Source organism: Malaya genurostris, chromosome 2, assembly GCF_030247185.1.
Source record: "Malaya genurostris strain Urasoe2022 chromosome 2, Malgen_1.1, whole genome shotgun sequence".
NCBI lineage: Eukaryota > Metazoa > Arthropoda > Insecta > Diptera > Culicidae > Malaya > Malaya genurostris.
The window spans coordinates 15982301-16002482 of record NC_080571.1 but is presented as its reverse complement, the minus strand read 5'-3'; the positions used below and the strand labels follow the sequence as shown (position 1 = coordinate 16002482).

The following is a 20182-nucleotide window of genomic DNA, read 5'->3' as shown; positions in this document are numbered from 1 at the left end:
TATTCGTGGTGGGAGGCGTAGTGTTTCTTCTCTAGAGCCTCTTCCTCTCATGTATTTTGTTTTCGACGCATTTATGGCCAGTCCGATACGCCTAGCTTCCGCTTTCAGTCCGATGTTGGTTTTCGTCATCTTCTCAAGGTTACGTGCCACAATATCAATATCGTCAGCGAAGCCAGAAAGTTGTACGGACTTTCGGAAGATCGTGCCACTCGTGTCGATCCTCGCTCTTCGAATCACACCTTCCAGGGCAATATTGAACAAGATACCAGAAAGTCCATCACCTTGACGTAGCCCTCTCCGAGATTCGAAGGGACTCGAGAGCGTCCCAGATACTCGGACGTAGCCACATCACTCTATCAATCGTTGCTTTGACCAATCGCGACAGTTTATCCGGGAAACTGTATTCGTGCATTATCTGCCATAGCTGTTCTCGATCTATTGTGTCGTATGCTGCTTTGAAGTCAATGAATAGGGTACGTTATATTCACGACACTTCTGGAGTACTTGTCTTATCGCGAATATATGATCCGTAGTGGCGCGGGCTCCAGTAAATCCCGCTTGGAACGGCCCTACGAATTCCTTAGCTATTGGTGATAGACGACGGCAAAGGATTTGGGAGAGTACCTTGTAGGCGGCGTTCAGCATTGTGATTGCGCGGTAATTGCAACAGTCTAGCTTATCGCCCTTTTTGTAGACGGGATATACCACTCCATCCATCCATTCCTGCGGTAGAATCTCCTCCTCCCAAATCCTAGAAATCATCCAGTGCAGCGCTCTAGCCAGTACCTCTCCTCCATGTTTGAGCAGCTCGCCTGGCAACTGGTCATTGCCCGCGGCTTTGTTGTTCCTCAGCTTGCCGATCTCCTCACTTATCTCCGACAGATCAGGGGCTGGGAATCTGTCGTCGGCTGAGCGTGCACCCAGATTGATTCCTGTACCGTTCTCTGTATCTTGTGCTTCGCCATTCAGATGTTCGTCATAGTACTACTTCCACCTGTCGATCATCGGCGTGTAGCCTCTACGTGAGCGGTTCACCTTCTCATAGAACTTCCGTGTGTCATTTGCGCGGTACAGCTGTTCCATCGCTTCGCGATCTTGGTCTTCCTGGTGGCGTTTTTTTTCCGGAAAACCGTGTTCTGTCTGTTCCGCGCCTTTGATACGACTTAGTTGGTCACCCCTATTCTAAATTTTGATCGAATCGGATTATTGCGATCGAATGTGAAAATTTTCATTCTGTTATTCGATCGAGTAACACTTTCGTATGAAAACTCTATCGAGATTCAGAATGCAAAATTTTGCATTCGATCGGAATATTCCGATTTCATGGAAATAAAGGGCGGGTAGTTCAGAGCACCACCTCTATTTTGCATTCTGATCGAATGTAAACTTTTCCTTCTGCATTTTGAACAAGTGACGTTTTTGTATGGATAACTCGAACTCGATCGAAACACAGAATGAAAAATAAAACATTCGATCGAAATATTTCAACTCGATCGATGTACAGAGTAGGGACACATCACCCCTGTCAAATTTTCTAATGAATTTACAGCAAAAGATATTCATGTTTTGCGTTACAAATTGATCACGCGAAGCAATTTGTCGCTTGAGTCATATGCTGAAGGGAACTTATTATTTAGCTGATGGGCTTGGTTTCCGCCTGGGTTGGCGGTTCAACACATTGGGCACTGATCTTACAAGTCAGTAATCGTATATTCGAGTCCCGATTTGGAAGGATTCTCAGTGTCTGTAGGATCGTAGTACTAGCCATGCAATGATTCTGTACACTATCAATCGGCTATGAGGTCTGTTGAAACAGAAAGGGTAAATTCCACAGAAGAAATATAATACCCAAGATTGGGTGAAGTAGCCTAGTTCGTCTGGTATAGAATGTATGGAACCTGGAAATTCCCATCCTTGGCCAGAGTAGCCAACAAAGCAAAAAAAAAAAATACGTGTGCAGTACAGTGCTTTTGCTTTCCTATTCCTTTCGAATCCAAGATTTAACAGTTCGGCTGAGAAGTTCGTATCGTTTAATAGAAACACACATTTTTTTGCCAAAATTCGTTTTTATTATTCAACATAATTGCCATCAGAGGCGATACAGCGATTATAGCGATCTTCCAACTTTTCGATTCCATTTTTGTAGTACGATTTGTCCTTTGCCTCAAAATAGGCCTCAGTTTCAGCGATTACCTCTTCATTGCTTCTAAATTTTTTACCATCGAGCATTCTCTTGAGGTCTGAGAACAGGAAAAAGTCACTGGGGGCCAAATCTGGAGAATACGGTGGATGAGGGAGCAATTCGAAGCCTAATTCGTTCAATTTCAGCATGGTTTTCATCGACTTGTGACACGGTGCATTGTCTTGATGAAACAAAACTTTTTTCTGCTTTAAATGAGGCCGTTTTTTTTTAAATTTCGTCCTTCAAACGCTCTAATAACGTTATAGAATAGTCACTGTTGATGGTTTTTCCCTTTTCAAGGTAGTCGATGAAAATTATACCATGCGAATCCCAAAATACAGACGCCATAACCTTACCGGCCGATTGTTGAGTCTTTCCACGCTTTCTGTTCGGTTCATCGCGTGCAGTCCACTCAGATGACTGTCGATTGAACTCCGGAGTGAAGTGATGGAGCCATGTTTCGTCCATTGTTATATATCGACGAAAAAAATCGGTTTTATTTTGATATAACAGCTCCAAACACTGCTCAGAATCATCAATTCGTTGTTGTTTTTGATCGATTGTGAGCTCACGCGGCACCCATTTTGCACAAAGCTTTCTCATATCCAAATATTCGTGAATAATATGTCCAACACGTTCCTTTGATATCTTTTGGGTGTCAGCTATCTCGATCAACTTCACTTTACGGTCATTGAAAATCATTTTGTGGATTTTTTTTACGTTTTCATCGGTAACAGCCTCTTTTGGACGTCCACTGCGTTCATCGTCTTCGGTGCTCATATGACCAGTACGAAATTTTGCAAACCACTTACGAATTGTTGCTTCGCCCGGTGCAGAGTCTGGATAACACTCATCAAGCCATTTTTTGGTATCGGCGGCACTTTTTTTCATCAAAAAGTAGTGTTTCATCAGCACACGAAATTCCTTTTTTTCCATTTTTCACAATAACAAAAGTAGCTTCACTCAAAATGCAATATCTCACAAACTAATAATAAGACAGCTGTCAAATTTTTACACGTATCTTTTGAAGGTTGGTAACTAACTGAAAATGGTATAGATTTAATTCTAGTGGCGCCCTCTCATAGAAACGAAACGAACTTTTCAACCGATCTGTTACACTGATTAGAGAAAAACATTATTCGAGGAAATTACTTCCGCTATTCTAGAGATCGCTTTAATTTCCATGTTTTTGTGTATTTTTAGAAAATAATACTAGTAAGAAATATATTTGCGTCTCCGACTTTAAAAGATTTTATTACTTTCCAATATTTTTTGTAACCGAATCGTGCGTAGTATTCCAAAGAATAACCGAAATCGGGCGATTTCTCGTGAATATTAGGTTTACCAATCATGGGAAAAGACGCGTAAATCGAAATATATGAATAGGAGTCAGTACTTCCAATTGTCATATCAGTACGTACCGAGGAAATTTGGCGCACGGTGTAAAATAAGAGTTTTGCCGCGTCCATCGTTGGATACGCCACTGCGTCATATGTTTTACAATCGGTAGCCGGCTACCGAAGCATCAGCCACATGCTATCATTAGGACATTTACAAAAAAAAACTGCCCCTCCCTATCATTTATTCCCATACTCTGTATTTCTATCGAATCGAAATGTTTCGATCGAACGAAACATTTTTCATCATGTACAAACTTTTCTTTCACGAGCAACGGTTACCACGGATAATGTTTACTGTACGCACAAAAAGGCAAATGACTGCGGAATCAAACCACCATCTGAAATAGCTGTAGAAGTAGTGCACGTACAGATATGCAAACGATTGAGCGTGCGTTTGACTTGTCGATTTCGAAATATAAGCGTCGGTATTGATCAACATGCAGGGAACATTGAAGTGTGAACCCATGTGTTATTCCCAAGCATGCTCCTGCAACCTCGATCGATCCTGATCAATAACGGAAAAGAAACACACGGACGGTCTCCAATGCCTATCCATGTGAGATGGACCGGTTCAACATAAACTGCTAATGCACCGATGAGTCGAAGACGAATTGTTAAAATACACAATTAATGCTGTCATCGTAACACCGATAAGAACTGTTTTGTTATTATTTGATACTTTATTTTAAATCCGCTTATTCTCTGATCAGAAATTGGGATAGTTTGTGTGCACTGCGACTACTTTTGTCCGGATGCAGATACTATTTTTTACTGAAAACGAAATCCATTCTTGCCCCTGAAATGATCAATTTACGGTGTAACTGCTATCGAAATTGCGACATTTGTGTTAGCTGGATATAAGTTTTTACCATCCACTAATGTATCATACTGCTCGGATTTATTTTGCTCGTTGAACTTACGATGTGTATATGGAGCAGCTTTTTTCTTGATCAAGATAGTATCTCCTTAAACACATTGTGAAGTTAAACTCGTTTGTATCATCTGTTTTTATTACTTCTAACAATAAAATGTGTATTTTCATTTTTTGCATATACTCACAAATGTATGTGTCTGTAGAGTGATTCATCTTTCTTATTCAGTTCCACCTAAAAACTATGTACTGCTATCGATTCCACTGACTTTATGGTTTTATGTGTTTATACTCAGAGTGTAGTTATCGCTATCAAGCTGTTAAAGGTAATATTTACAAAAACTCGCTGACTTCTAGCTTTCACTCTCCCTCGTTACATTCTTCTCCACGCGATGCAATTCTATGTGTTTGAACTAAATATAGTCTCTCCTCTAACAACTAAAAGCACTTATAAAACAAAAATTTGATAATGATAAGATCCTCATTTTCTCCCGTTTTGCAGCGGTTAGAATATTCTCTGAAACTACGCCGGGGTAAGCTGGCTCAATTCAATCAACAACAAACGTGTTTTAACCGAATAGAAGGATAGAACGGGGTGAAATTTATGATTTTTTTTTGTTTCGCGAGTGGTGCTTTGCACTGTTATGGAATCTCCATATTGTATCTCTAGAGATATTCGACCATAATCACTCGGTTTTCAGTTTTCTGTTTTAACGAAAGCGGATCAACATCTCGAACCTACGACCGACCTTCTGTTCCATGTCTTCATCTTTGTGTTCTGTGCTTTCACTTGTAGAAATTCATAATGCCGCTCCAGCGACGATAGTAATCGTTATAATAGTAGTCATAATCAGGTGGCGGTGGCGGATGCGTTGTGTTGTTAGCCATGAAACTGGCCGGAGGCTGTCCGGAGGTCGGCACAGAGGCTTGTACATTGTTACAGTTTGCCTGATGTTGAAAGTAATTCTGCTGCTGGGAAACGGCATTCTGATGCTGCTGTTGTTGTTGTTGTTGCTGTTGGTGATTATGTAGCTGCTGGAGTGATGTCTGCAAACTACGAAACGGAAGCGAACTGAGAGCATTCGCTACCTGATTCATCGTCGAACAGAAGTTTACATTCGGGCCGGTTGTGATTGCGTTGGAACTGGTGGTGGTTGTGGTGCTGTTACAAGTGTTGTCCTCGTCATCGTGGGTCTCGTTTCATTAGCTGGTGAGCAGGGCGATGTTTATTTCCTTTACCATCTTAACGCGGTGCAGCATTTTGCTCAGGGAATCCTTGCTGAGGGCCTGCGTCGAGTACCAGACGGGAGAGTCGGGCACGCAGGATCGTTCCGGTTGCAGGTAGAATACATCGTTGCGGGTTTTGACACTCTCCGGACTAGAAAGATCGAAAGAAAACTCAAGTTACTTATTTGTTGTTAGAAGAAGAAAAAACCTGTTTTAATCCACCTAGTGGTGTAATGATGCCTTTCTCATATCAATCATACTATCGTATATAATACTGTGGTATTCTTCAAAATAATTTTCTTCGGTTCTTAAAAGAATAACCGAAATCGGTTTGTTTGACCGTCTACTGATAAAAACTATCAATTGGAAAAAAAATTTGAGGTCGATTTAGAAATTTTTTAAAGGTTTTTCCCCATTTTCAGTGATGGTATACAATTTTTAACCCACTTTACCTTATATTTCCGGATCTGGAAGTCGGATCCGCATGAAATTCAGGAATTACGCATGGGACCACAGAACCTTTCATTTGAACCTAAGTTTGTGAAAATCGGTCGCGCCATCTATGAGAAAAGTTAGAACACATTTTTTGCACATTTTACCCCATATATATCCCGAACCGGAAGTCGGATCCAAATAATATTCAGGAATTTTGTATGGGACCACAAGAACTTTCATTTGAATCTAAGTTTGTGAAAATCGGTTCAGCCATCTCCGAGAAAAGTTAGTGCAAAAAAACGCACACACACACACAGACATTTTGCGTACTCGACGAACTGAGTCGAATGGTATATGACACTCGACCCTCCGGGCCTCGGTTCAAAAGTCGGTTTTCATAGTGATTGCATAACCTTTCTATATGAGAAAGGCAAAAACCTGAAGATCAAGCATGTCAACTATTCTTAAAAGCTATTTTTTTATCTCGAAAATAAAGGAACTTCAACCGGCACCGGCAAAGCATCGTGCATTTAGTTCGGCTCAGGAATTTGAAATAAAAAAAAAAATGAATTGAGATGAGAATGGAGTTTCAGATTGCAATTTTTATTAAAAAGCTATGTAGTTTTCACAATAGTATTCGAACGTTTCTTTGATCATCCCAATTTTGATCTACATTTGATAAGTAATATTTAGTTTAAAACACTTGTCTCATCTTAATTGTGAAATTCACATCGATTTCCCAATGATATCCCATAAAATAGTTTTTTTTCTGTAGACAACATCCGATTCGTGAGTTTTAAAAAGCGATTGGCTAAAAAATCCCATTCGGAAAAATTTGAAAATATTTGCTATTCTGGTTTTGTTAACGACTAACCAAAGGGCCATTGGTTAATTTGGTTTTCGATACTGGTGCCATTTGAGCAAATTTGTTCTGATTCCTGATACACATTTAATATGTGAATTTCAAGAGTCAAATGAAAATTCTTCAAAGAATCCCATAGTAATCTCATACCTACGTAATTATTGAGGGGGGCTTCAAAATTTCTACTAGCTGTGACGTGGTAAAGAGGGGGTTATTTTTAGGAAATTTGGCCTGACGTAATTTTTATATAGTCATTTTGCGATTTCGACAAACTGAGTCGAATGGTAAAAGACACTCAGCATCTGGTTCAAAAGTCGGAGTTCACATAAAACATCTGTAGAGAAAATGGCGTGTGGATGGATAAAGTTGCATGAATTGAATACGAATAAAATAAAAAGCCACTAGGTCGGTACAATACAAACTATAATCAAGACAAAATTAGAATAAATCTTACTACAAAAAACAGATTTTTTTTTATTATTTTGAAGGAAAATCCGCGTATTTCAATAGAAAAATCAAAAACGGGTAATTTAGTCTTTAAAAGATGCCATAATGGGATGGACATGTCATTAGGATGCCGAACAGCAACCCAGTGAAAATGGTTTTTGAATCCGATCCGGTAGGCACAAGAAAAAGAAAAGCACAGCGAGCAAGGTGGATCGATCAAGTGGAGGAGGATTTACGAAGTATTCGGACCTTGAGTCACTGGTGAAATGTGGTCATGGATTGAGTTACATGTAGACATTCGCTAAATATAACAAAGGACACTACAGGACTAGGCTGATAGATAGGGTAAGTAACCATTTTGAATGCGAAATGTTCCATAAAATACAATCGAATTAATCGACAACAAAATCAACGTTCACAAAACTTTCTTTTTCAGTTCTGTTCCTATTATTTTGTCGAGTTCTGTTCCTATTATTTGAATACGACTTACTTTACTATGCGGTGCCTTTTCAAAATTAGCCTTATGGAAGAATGGGCAGAACTCAACCGTGAATATCTCGACTTGTATTCATGGCAGCAACATAATTCTTTCACTATTTCATCAAAAATATGATCAGGAATTTAGGATAATATTTTGAACAGTGTTAGATAACCACAAACAACTCAAAAATTAAGTTTTTTCAAAATTTGAAAACAACGACATAGCACCGACTCAGAAACCATTCATTTCGAATTTGGCTGTCGTTGTCATCGTGTTGATTATGGTGTGATCGAGGAATCTCCAAGCGAAATACAAAGCTTGTTACCGCAAGCGGAAGAACTCCAACAGAACACATATCAGTTTCGCATTCACGGACAACAGGTCATCCTGGAAATAGGTGACGGAAGTCAGCGGTATCCATCGGAATTTGAACTTAACTCGTCACTCTCCATCACAAACGCCTTCACAAAAGGTTCTTTTCGGAGCCACCATTATTTTATCATAGGGAACTATACTGGTTATTTCGTAATATTTGTGTGTCAGAATGTAACTAATCTGTACTGTAGTTTAGGTGTATCGTTTCAAATTCTAGTAGTGTAAAAGGGCAAAACTTGCACAATTCACACTATCGATCAACTAATTTATATTCGGAAGTATAAACAAAGAGTTTCAGTTTTATTCGTATACACGACATCCAGTTATGTCTCTGACATTACACACCTGTACTTTTTGTTGGACATGTTCATAACATTACATGTGAATAAAGAATTCAGAAAAAGCGCATTTTGTTACTTACCATTTCGACAGGTAGAACTCGTACAATTTCACCGGACACCTGAGGGGATTCTCTTCATTCTCCTGTTGTTCATAGACCTTCTTTTTTCTTGAATTGGCGGCTGTATCAAATTCGAAAAGCAATATAAATAACTCATGTCTTACAATGATTCCATCTGGTTAGCTTACCAAGTGATGACTGTGGCGGATAGAACCGCAGAAGCACATTCCTTGAACCGGGCATTTTAGCACCACCCTGATTAGGGTTCCGTTTCCAGTGTTTCATAATGTGCGAGAAGCTCAGCTCCATGTGTTCCTCGACAGTCTGAATGGGATAAAGGAAAATATTTAAAGAAAAAAAAAAATGCCATTGGGCAGGACATTCAAGATCGAGATGTGACGTACCGTCAAGTTGAAATGTTTTGTGTTGAAGAACATTAGTGTACTGAGTAAAACGTGTGGCGAGTGGGCTCCTAGTTGTTTGCATTCCCAAAGGTGTTCCTCTTCGACACGGGTTACGATGTACTCTGCAATACAGATAGTATACGAGTTAGAAAAAAAAACTAGGAGGTAGTTGAAGATTTCGTTAACTTACGGGAATCATTATATAGCACGGAGAATTTCTTCGCCACTTCATCCAGACAGTCAGTGAAGCGCTCGTAGTACGGATCAGTGAAGATATTATCGATTCGTCCATTCTCAAACAGATATTGCTGGATACCTATCGGAACATAAATGAATTGCTAATGTTGACGACAAAATAAGCATAAAAATGTTTTACCTAACACCAGATAGTAGATTGTATCGGGCGCATATTCGGTTCCATTCGGTTTGCGCACTTCTTTCACGAACAGACAGAGAGAATAGTTGAGTTCGTCTGCAGTTAACTGTAGAATTTCCGATTTGAACGGTTTCCTTCGTATGGTGCTCTTTTCGAGATCAGCATTTTTAGTAAGAACCCACTGCTTCCAAGCGTTCACCCCGAATGTGTATTTTAGACACATGTTGGCGTCTGGTTTTTCCACCGGTTCTCGAGGAGGTTCAGGTGACGGTTCGTTGATCTGTTCACGTTTGATGCGTTTGTTGGGTGAAGCTTGCTGGCGATTGTTATTGTTGGCGCGAGAGTTCTGAGCTCGTTTGCGTCCTCCTCGTTGCGCGACCGTCTGATTTTGACGTTGCTGTTCAAGCATCATGAGTTGCTGCTGGTGATGTATTTGTTGCTGGGATCCGTCATCGTAGCCATGGTGCGTCGGTGGTTGTGGAGCGATTGTATTTGCTTGCATGGCGGACTCTAAATCCACCGGCGGATCTTCAAAATCGTTCGATGCCATTTTGAGTGCCATCTGCACCAGATCTTCATTGAAGGAGGTATTATTCTCTATTCCATGATCGGTTCCAGTGCCCGTGTACTGATCCGTGGCATCGTCATCGGAATCTGAATCACTGTCGTCTTTTTTCTTATCACCGGCAACCATCTCGGCCATCATCAACAGTTCGGCTTCGTACGGATCGGTAGGCATTTTGTCCTGGATCTTCTTGATTTCTTTCATGATACCGTTAGCGGAATTTCGCGTGGTGGGTATAAACACGGGAACCGGAATAGGCAGCGGTATTGGAACAGGGATTGGTACCGGCATAGAGTACATATGCATTGGTGTTGGAACATAGATGGGTACCGGAATGGGAATGACAATTTTTCTTTGCAACCAATCTTCCGTCTGGCACTCAACGTTGCACTGAACTGGTCGACAACTTACGGCTTTCGATAGTTGGACAGGCTTACACATTGTGCCAGCGTTTGCCACAGGAGGCGGAATAGTCGGTACCGTTACGATTTGCGTTTTCAACTCTACTCTTGGTGGTGGTGGTTCAGGTGCTTCGTACCGGGGCGGCACTGCTGTGGTCAACTGTACGCTGAGTGGTTCCAAGGACACTCTCAACTCGGGAAGATCCATAGACGAAGCGGATGGCGCCGACGTTGCCGCAGATGGACGTCCTACTTTGGAGCGCGTAGATCGATTAGCACTACCAATTTGACCGGCGAGAGATTGCACCGATGAAATGACAGGCAAATCACCCGAACTCATAACAGCATTGGCAACCGCAGCTGCCGTTCGAGGAGGCCGTCCCTTCTTCGCTGGCATCTGTCCTTGGGACACTAGAGGCAACGAAGGAGTAGATGCTGCAGCTGCCATTGCCACTGCCGGCAGTGAACCTGTCTTTTTGACGCGTTTTGGCAACCCAGTCGGAACGGGATTATTTCGTACTTCTTCGGAATCGATCGTCAATGGAGTTTTGTTGAATTGACTCTGGAAGGACATCACGCACTGATAGGTACAGAAATTGCGGACACTGGCATCACTCATCGTTAGATGGTATTGCGGGGTTTTCAACTGCTTGCAATGATCGCAATGGATCTGCTTCATCGAAAGTGCATTCACCGACACTTCACACAAAGTTAAACAGTTCAGCGAACACATGGCCATGTTTCCGATCACCTTTTGGATCATATCGAAATTGTACTTCTTCACTTTACACCAGTTGCATGAGACAATCTTCCTGTTGGTGATAATAAAGAGATTCATGCAAATCTTCGAACAAAACGGAGCTCCCTCCGGACCACGATCCGATGTAAAGATGGTGAAGCATTCGGCCGACTTCCGTTCGAAATATAGTTTGCACATCGAACACTCATCTGGGTTGACGTTGTTGACGAATTTGAACGCCGAAAAACAAGGCGTACTGCAGAAGAAATGCTCACGATTGTCCAGCACAACGTTTATTTTGGTCACCTTCTCGTGATTGCAGACAGCACACACGTGAGGAATCTGCTTCTTACTGGGATCCAAGACCTCTTCGTACTTTTTCAAACAGGTCTGGGTACAGAAATCTTTGAACAGACCCTTATCGCCAACCGGTGCGAGGAACCCAAGTCCCCCGACGGTGATATCGCGCTGACAGTAGGAACAAACTTTTAAATTCTTCTTATACTGATCCAAACAACTCGAACGACAAAACTGTCGTACATCGAAACCAAATCGGACACAGTATTTACCCAGACTGGTCACCGACACGGCGTTACTGCACATCGCACAGTTTGATCCGACCGAATTTTGATAAATCCCCAAGCATTTCTCGTTACAGAAATCCAATGTTTCCCACTGCAAAGTTTTCTCGTTCAGTTGAATAAGTGTAAAACACTGAGCACAACGTCTCATATAGCTGGCATCGCGATCCAAACGGGCATGTTCGGCTTCCTCTTCGGTACGGGCAACCGCTTTGGCATTTTCTACCACCGGTTCCGGTTCGGTTGGAATCCGTTTCGGTAGGTCCCTAACTCGGACCGATCTTCGCTTCAAACGGAACAGATCCGGATGCTCGGTCATCAGCAAATTCAAACAGTCCTCATGGCAAATGAACAATTCATCATCATCCTGCGAGAAAAAGTATTTGCAGCTCTTGACGTCATTACATTGGATGCATTTTTTCTCTTCCGCTTCGGATTTTTCGTCAATCAAATAACGCTTCTTCTTCAGTACATATTTCTCGCCGTTGATTGTAGTCAAATGCTCAACACATTTCGTGTCACAAATGTACTTATAGCGATTCTGATCACTGACTTTGCCACCCAGGTACCGATACTTGCACGTGGTGCTTTTCTCGCAACGGCAGCAAATCTGTTCACAGTCGAAAATTTGCACGATCGGTACTCGCTTCTGAACGAGCACATATTTTCCCGGGGACTCCGTCCTCATCGATTGCACACAGTCGAAGGAACAGATAAATTTTGCCTCTTCACCATCCTCTTGGATTAAACTGTACTCGCAAGGTTTTACGGCGGAACACTTCAAACAAGTCTGCTCCATCGGTTCCGGCACCTCGCGGATTTCATTGACTTGAGGAGGTGCATCCGCTGGTTGATCTTGTTCATTTTCAATTTCTTCGATTTGTTCGGCTGCCGCTTCCTGCCGAACCTCAACCTCCTGTGGGGCACTTTCCTTGTTCTGATCTTCAACTTCCGCTGTTGTCGTCGCCGCCGCCGCCGCCGTCGCCTCTGTAGGCTCTTCACTAGCCACCTCCGAGTCTTTGCTCGCTGGTTCCCCATCAACCTGATCGCTTTCTTTTGCTTTATCTTCTGGTGTTTCCTTTTCCACTGGAACCTCACCGCTTGTACCGGTATCCATACCGTCTAGACTTTTTTCTGCTTCTTCCGCTGCTTCGCGAACAACACGGGCCTGCTCTTTGTCCGCTTCCGAGAGTTCCCGTTCGTCATCTGGCAGTAGACAGACATTCTCGTCCACGCCTTCACCCTCCGTCAGTTCGTCGATGCTGTCTGTGGAAGGATCTATCATTAGTAACTTAAACAACAACTGATTAATAACTTATTTACCTTCAGCTACACTTTCATCTGGATGTTCCGTTTCTTCCGCGGGCTGCACATCTGCCGTGGGTTCCGATGTTTCAGTTTGATCCATGCTCTCGACGTTTTCTGTCACATCCGCGACGACACTTTCGTTTATAGTGGTTTCATTTCCTGACGGCAGATTGTCATCAGTATCGTTCGTAGCCAACGTAGTATCGCCCTCAGTTGCAACGCTACTTTCCTGCAGCACCGAAGACTCATCCTTGGACTGATCGGCGTGCTTCACCTGATCGAACGGGTCCAATGTGGCCAACGATCGGTCGTGTGATTTATCTGTTTCATCCATCGGTTCACCTTCGGCAACGTTAGTCATTTCGATGTCTTCCAACAAATCATACTCGTTTCCTTTATCTTCGGCAGCACTTTCCGGACGACTTTCGTGCCTCGTCGGTTCTTCTTCCGGCTGTTCAACACACTGACTTTCACCCTTTTCTTCCACTGTTTCTAACGTAGGAGCAAAACTATCTCCGTCGTCCTTTTCTGCGGGTGTATCATCAGCAACATCACCACCACCTTCATCATTTTCACCTTTATCCGCCGTCACAACGGGTTCGTCCTCCTCTGCCACCGGAGGTATCAAGCATTCGTCTACTTCCATCTGTTCTGGAGGTTCCTGAGCTTCCTGAGTTACTACTGGTACACTTTCATCAGTGTTATTATCTTGGGATTGTTCTTCTGCCACCGTCGGAATAGAAGCGAGCTTCTGACCCTCAACTTCGTCCGTTCCTGCTACTGAGGAGGACTCTTGAGAGTCCTCTCCGGTAACAGCGGGTGGCACAATGCCAGCATCGATGGCATCTTCTGCCTCGGTGCTGACAGTGCTCTCCTCAACCGGGGGCGCCGGTGGTGGCGTTTGATCGCCTTGCTCATCCATTCTAACAACGCGATCCACTTGTCAAGCTAGTACGTACTTACGAGATTGTTTGTTTTCTTGCGATTATGTGTACAATTGACTTTACTAATGGTTCAATGCTGCCTTTGTAATCTGGAACAAGAAATGTTTCTAATTAGTTTAACACATTTAGCGAATTCCGAAAATTACTGCTCATTATTCATTTGTTCCAAACAATTACGTTAAGAAATCCCAAATTTATGATCTTCACCAATTATAAACATCACTAACCGGCAAACCGCCCAGTGCGGCAATCTTGATCCAGTAACTAGCGTACAAAAACACGCAAAAACAACCCGCGACTGTACATCGCTGAAAACAACTACAAAACTCCTTTTTCCCTCGTTTATGTTTTCCACGCGCTGATGCCGTCAGATCGAGGCAAGCGACGATGGCGAAGCGGAAGAAAAATAAAAAAAAATGTGCAGCTCCAATCAGAAACACACTCCCGCGTTCCGCCTAGACAGAAATCTTTGTAACAAAATTACGGTGCTTGACCATTAGTAAAATTGACCGGAAAATAATGAAAAACAATCGTCCTCACACTAGCTTCACTTTCAGGGTTAGCTAGCACAGTGTAGCAAAATTTTAAGCAGAAAACTTAGTTTTTTTCACATGGTTACCACAAAACACTAATCACGATTGGTCGGCTTAATTACCTTTCTAGTTTGTGCGCACAATGTTGCCGCTCAGCACTTCACATTATATTCCGTCTGCAACCGATGGATCGAACTAACGATTGGGACCGGTTCGATGCGGGTGTAAAGGATTTTTTCCGCAATATTTTACTTTTTCACGTACCGCGAAACCCTAGCGCAACATTATGTCAAAAACAAGCGCACACCATTTTGTTTTTCCTTGCGTCGCAGCACTGCTCCTCTATGACATTTGATTATCTGACACTGACCGATCGACCGACCCTGTACCCGCGTGCATGCTGTATGTTGGAGATGCGAGGCGATAAAAGAAAGCAACAAGCCCTCCCTGTGGCTGGGGTTTGTTTCAGCGATATTCAATAAAACATTTGTGAAAGATGGAATGTTTATAATTTTTCTAATTTAAAACATCCCGCATAAATAGAATTAACCAATACGGTTCGAATTATATAATAATCTTTTGTGTTGTGGTAACCACATATGTTATGGTATGTTGTTGTTTATACGATAAACACAGATTTCTGTCAACTACAAGGCATTGTACTCAGATGGTACGATTTGTTGTTGTAATATATAGTTTATGGATATTGCACAACATGCTGTAATAAGAAAAAATTGCAAGTGTTTAAGATAATTATAAAGAACTTTTGTTGAACCATCTGACATGTATTCGCTACAATTATCTTTGTAGTGCAGTTTTGCATTAAATTATTTAATAATGCTTCAACCATTATAGGTTACAACAAAAAGGCTTCAACCACCTACACTGAAAATAATTTGCACGATAGCATCATGTGCAAAGCATTTGAACTATTACTACATCTAGAACAAAATGAAATTCATGAAAATATACACTTAACATTAAATTGAAGTGCTCTATACATACGAATCGACCGTGTAAACTTTTATCAGTGTACTGTAATAAATGAGCAAATGCGATAGTTTACTTTTGCGTAAGGCCAACTTGATTATTCTAATCCACATTTAGCGAAGCTTTATTTATGTACATGTTATACCCATTGCTTCTCATGTATTATGGATTTACGAATAATTTGGATCAATTCAGAATCTTCGATTACAGTAACACGTTCGATTTAAAAATTCGTTATTAGTCCGCGAATTGATAAGATATATTATTTTGTACCAACACTACATTATACACGAGGATAATTTTTCACTTATTACAATCCAGAGCAATAAACTACTCAAGCTTGTAATTTTTAAAAAGTGGCACAAGTGTGGAGTATAGTATGAGGAAAAACGCACGGCTAACTCAAATGAAGCAATAGTTCAATTCATCAAATTGTAATCATCAACGTCAAATGAATGAAACGAAAGCAAGGCAAAACATTTATGTTTTTCCTATCCGTTTTGACAGTTAGATGAACACATATATAGTATTGAAAAAATTTATTTGTATAATTTATTACATATTCTTGAACGTACGACGATATTTAGTATAGTTTCAAATTTTTTCATGCGAACTTGTCAATCAAAATAGGTGAATTTATTAAAATAGTAGGGTTTTCAACACACTTTTAAAAATTTTGTAATTTTTGTCATATTTTTTCTAAATTATAACGATCCTGAGGTTAAAACAAAAAATACCTTGTTATTGGATTTTTTTTTGTAACATGAAGCTTATTTGACAGATATTTATGTTTCTATACAATGTTTGAAAGTGTTACCAATTTCGAATTGTTTCTTCATGTCTACAATTTTTTTAAAAGTCACGACAGTTTGTTTCCTAAACCTGTTTTAATTCACCTAGTGGTGTGATGGTGCCTTTCTCATGTTACTGACACTATCATAAAAATTACTATAGTATTTTTCAAAACCCTCCATTGAATTTTGAATAAAAATAAGCAAGTTTGTTCGAGCATAAACTATCATATCCTACTAATTGAAACAGTTTTGAATAACCAAATTTAGAAAAATCTACTAATATATGTATAGAACGCTTTTGAAATGAATATTTTGCTACTAATCACCATGTAATTTGGGAGCCGGAAGTAGTACCCAAACAAAAGTCTCGACGTTTCATGTAATTCTAAGACGTTTGACATAAAAAAATTCTCATGTACTCCCCCTATGGTGATTTTTAAAGATCGAAAATTTTCAAACCTTGACCACCGGGTAGCACCTCTTACCCATATCTGATTTAGCTCAAATTTTGAATGGGAACTTTTTTCGAGATGCTTGAACTTTTTTTTCTAGCGCTTTAAGAAATTAGAAGTGATCCCAAAATATTGGCACTCTTATATACATTAGAGCGGTAAAAAACAACGTGTTTTGTCGGTTACGTCACTTGTACCATTATATCTCCGGAACCAAAAGACAGACATTCGATCTTCGAACTTGATCAATGGACTAAGAATAGCTTTTAAATGGGCCTAAGCTGGTTAAAATCTGTTTGGCCATCTCCGATAAATTTGCGCGGTAAAAAAAAAACAACACGTTTTGTCGGTTACGTCACTTATACCATTATATCTCCGGAACCAAAAGTCACAGCCATTTGATCTTCGAACTTGATCAATGGCCTAACAAAAGCTTTCAAACGAGCATAAGTTTGTTAAAATCAGTTCAGCCATCTCTGAGAAAATTAAGCGCGTAAAAATACAAAGCGTTTTGTCGGTTACGTCACTTAAACAATCATATCTCTGGAACCAAAAGTCACAGCCATTTGATATTTGAACTTGATCAATGGCCCGACAGTAGCTTTCAAACGAGAGTAAGTTTGTTAAAATCGGTTCAGCAATCTCTGAGAAAATTTAGCGCGTAGAAATATCTTCGACAAGTGCCCACACAGACATTTTCCGATCTCGTCGAACTGAGTCGAATGGTATATAACACTATGGGTCTCCGAGGCTCCGTTCGAAAATCGGGTTTCCAGCAATTCTAATACCTTTCTAAAGGCAAATACAAAATGTTTAGTAAATTTCATTCTGAAATCACAGTAGTTCGGAAACAGCAGCGTTTAGAAAAAAATGACGCAAACCTTTTATTCGATTTTTTTTTCATTTTCATAACTTTCAAGGCAGACAATATTAAAAAAAATATTTCAACATTTTTCAGGAATTTAACATTTTTAATAACTATAACACATTTACTTATATAAGCAGACAAAAAAAACCTGATTCAATCAACCTAGTGGTGCGTTAATTAAACCTTAAGGTTACCCCGACAATATCCACAAATCAAAACATTTTAGAGCCAAATTTAGAAAAAAAATCAGTTCGTTTGGCCAGCAATTCACATTACCAACCAGTCTGTTTTAACCGAAATTTAGATGTATTTTTCTGTTTACGGAATTGTCGCATGAAATTTTAAACTTAATTGCACTGCAATTCCGGAATCGGAAGTCGGATCGGAATAAAAAAAATAATGTTGCATACGTACGAACACATAGACAATTTGCGTACTCGAAGAACCGATTCTCCGGCGAACGACTATTGCAAGATAAAAGCCGGGGTTAAAAAAAGTATATGATACACGAGGTTTCTATGTGAGAAAGATAAAAAATCATAGATACTTTGGAGAAAATTGATCTACGTTAATTAAAAAAATTATATTTGTATGAAATGTTCAAAACGACGAATGTGACAATGAGAAATTCTCTTTGTTTACTTTCTCTTTCGATTATTGCGGGATATTCCTGCTTTTTTCGATAATTTCTCCAGTGCAGATTCAAAGATGATAACTTCAGTTATTAATATCGGTAAATAATTGGAGTGAAGGATTGCTAAGAGTACCGTAATAATCGAAAGAGAAAGTAAACAAAGAGGATCTTTCATTGTTATTAGATGTACAACTTTGCTTTCGCCGTTTTTTCCAAAATTTAAAGCTTTATTGCGAAAAAGTGCTTACAGATGTATTATTCAAAGTATTGTCCGTCGCTAGCGACAACTTTCTTCCATATTTCCGGAAATTTTTGGATCCCGGCTCGAAAAAAACAGTCCTTTTTTGACGCTATCCATGAAGCAATCCATGTTTCCAACTCTTCGAAGGATTGAAAATGTTGATCTGCCAGGCCGTGTGCCATCGAACGGAATAGGTGGAAGTCAGAAGGGGCGACATCTGGGGAATACGGCTGGTGAGGCAAGACTTCCCATTTCAGCGTTTCCAGGTACTTTTTGATCACTTTTGCGACGTGAGGCCGAGCATTGTCGTGTTGGAGGATGACTTTGCCATGTCGCTCTTGATACTGTGGCCGCTTTTCTTTTAGCGCGCGACTAAGGCGCATCAGTTGCGTTGCGATCTCCTGTGATGGTTTCACCCGGTTTTAAGAGCTCGTAGTAAATTGTTATTCATCTTTGAAGGTTTTTTCTCTTCCACCATCATGTTTGTCTTCGACATCGAAATCACCATTTTTAAAACGTTGGAACCACTCCCGACACGTTCTTTTACTCAGAGCAGCATCACCGTAAGTTTCTGAAAGCATTCCATGCGCTTCAGTTGCATTTTCTTTCGAATTGTAACAGAAAAGTGAAACTTCCCGCAAATGGCGAGAATTGGGCACATAAACAGACATTTTCGAGCGTGAATAATACGAAAACAAGAACAACTGTCACTGAAACGGCGATAACAATTTGTTAGGCACTGTACACACTCACTTTAAAGGCATTATCATCTATGTATTTTGATTAGCCTCAGCCGGTACAGCCACCTATCGGAATACGGCGGAAGCAAAGTTGTACACCTGATACATTCGTCGTTTTGAACATTTCATACAGATATATAAACATCTTTTGGTAATTCTTTTTCACATAGTGCCGAAGATACCGAATGGACCAACCGTTTTCAATCTTTTGAATTATTTCAAAGAATTTACAAATTACTAGTCAGAATGAAAACTTATATAAGTAATTTCGTCATTTGAAATCGAATAAATTAAAATTTTACCCTTGTGATTCCGATAATTTAACTAAAGTATGATGCGCTAACAACTAAACTAGAAAAAAGAAATTAACATTACAAAACTGAGTTTCGATATATATTTAATTATCTCTTGCAAAAAATCTATTAACATATTTCTAATCTCAGTCACAGGGAAAATAGTTTGTTGATTCTTTCTTCTCACACACAAGAAAATCAAAGCCTCGAAACAATTGTCAAGCGAAAGCTCTTGACCGCTGTCAATGAGTTAAATTTTCCTAGCCCGGCCCGTGAGCCGTCGAGGCAGCAGCAAAGTTTGAGCCGAAAATGACGCCTTGTTCGGTGGGGATTTTTTTTCTGATCAATTTTCTGCACTATCCTCATATTATAAACCGTAAATGCAACTGTATCACTTACCTTTCACGATGCGGTAAAATTTGAATGCACTTACGATCACTTTTCACGACACCGTTTGCACAAATTATCACTTCTTAATAGCGGTGACGTTCTTATGGACCGACTCTTCTGCTGCAAACTTGCACTGACTCGGCTGACCGCTCTAGCAAGCTGGGATGTCATTGAGAAGGGTGCGATTCTGATGGCGTGCTTCGGCGTTGCGTCAAATTCAGAGCTTTGGACAAACATTTCTTCCAATAA

The 20182-nt window shown here is 40.5% G+C and overlaps 1 protein-coding gene across 3 annotated transcripts; it reads right to left on the bottom strand.

The window, feature by feature from the left end:
• Nucleotides 1-4242: 4242 nt before the first annotated feature.
• Nucleotides 4243-20062, bottom strand: LOC131427666 (zinc finger MYM-type protein 4). 3 transcript variants are annotated; one of them, XM_058591059.1, is made up of 8 exons: nucleotides 19943-20062; nucleotides 13070-14087; nucleotides 9461-13012; nucleotides 9275-9400; nucleotides 9085-9206; nucleotides 8869-9004; nucleotides 8702-8801; nucleotides 4243-5831 (listed from the first exon to the last, which is right to left on the bottom strand). In XM_058591059.1, exons 2-8 carry the CDS (start codon nucleotides 13974-13976, stop codon nucleotides 5657-5659), a joined length of 5118 nt encoding a protein of 1705 aa, XP_058447042.1. In that variant the 5' UTR covers nucleotides 13977-14087; nucleotides 19943-20062; the 3' UTR covers nucleotides 4243-5656. The 3 variants fall into 3 exon arrangements, with proteins under 3 accessions (XP_058447042.1, XP_058447040.1, XP_058447043.1); XM_058591057.1 differs by lacking the exon at nucleotides 19943-20062 and adding an exon at nucleotides 14654-14864; XM_058591060.1 differs by lacking the exon at nucleotides 19943-20062 and adding an exon at nucleotides 14226-14614.
• Between the last annotated feature and the right edge of the window lie 120 nt (nucleotides 20063-20182).

What these genes read in the sequence shown, in the direction of transcription:
- LOC131427666 (XM_058591059.1), bottom strand. Translation starts at nt 13,976, where the DNA reads ATGGATGAGCAAGGCGATCAAACGCCACCACCGGCGCCCCCGGTTGAG. An exon ending in AGATGAAAGTGTAGCTGAAG is followed by an intron (nt 13,013 to 13,069) that starts GTAAATAAGTTA and finishes ATCCTTCCACAG; the next exon opens with ACAGCATCGACGAACTGACG. An exon ending in TCCGCCACAGTCATCACTTG is followed by an intron (nt 8,802 to 8,868) that starts GTAAGCTAACCA and finishes AATTTGATACAG; the next exon opens with CCGCCAATTCAAGAAAAAAG.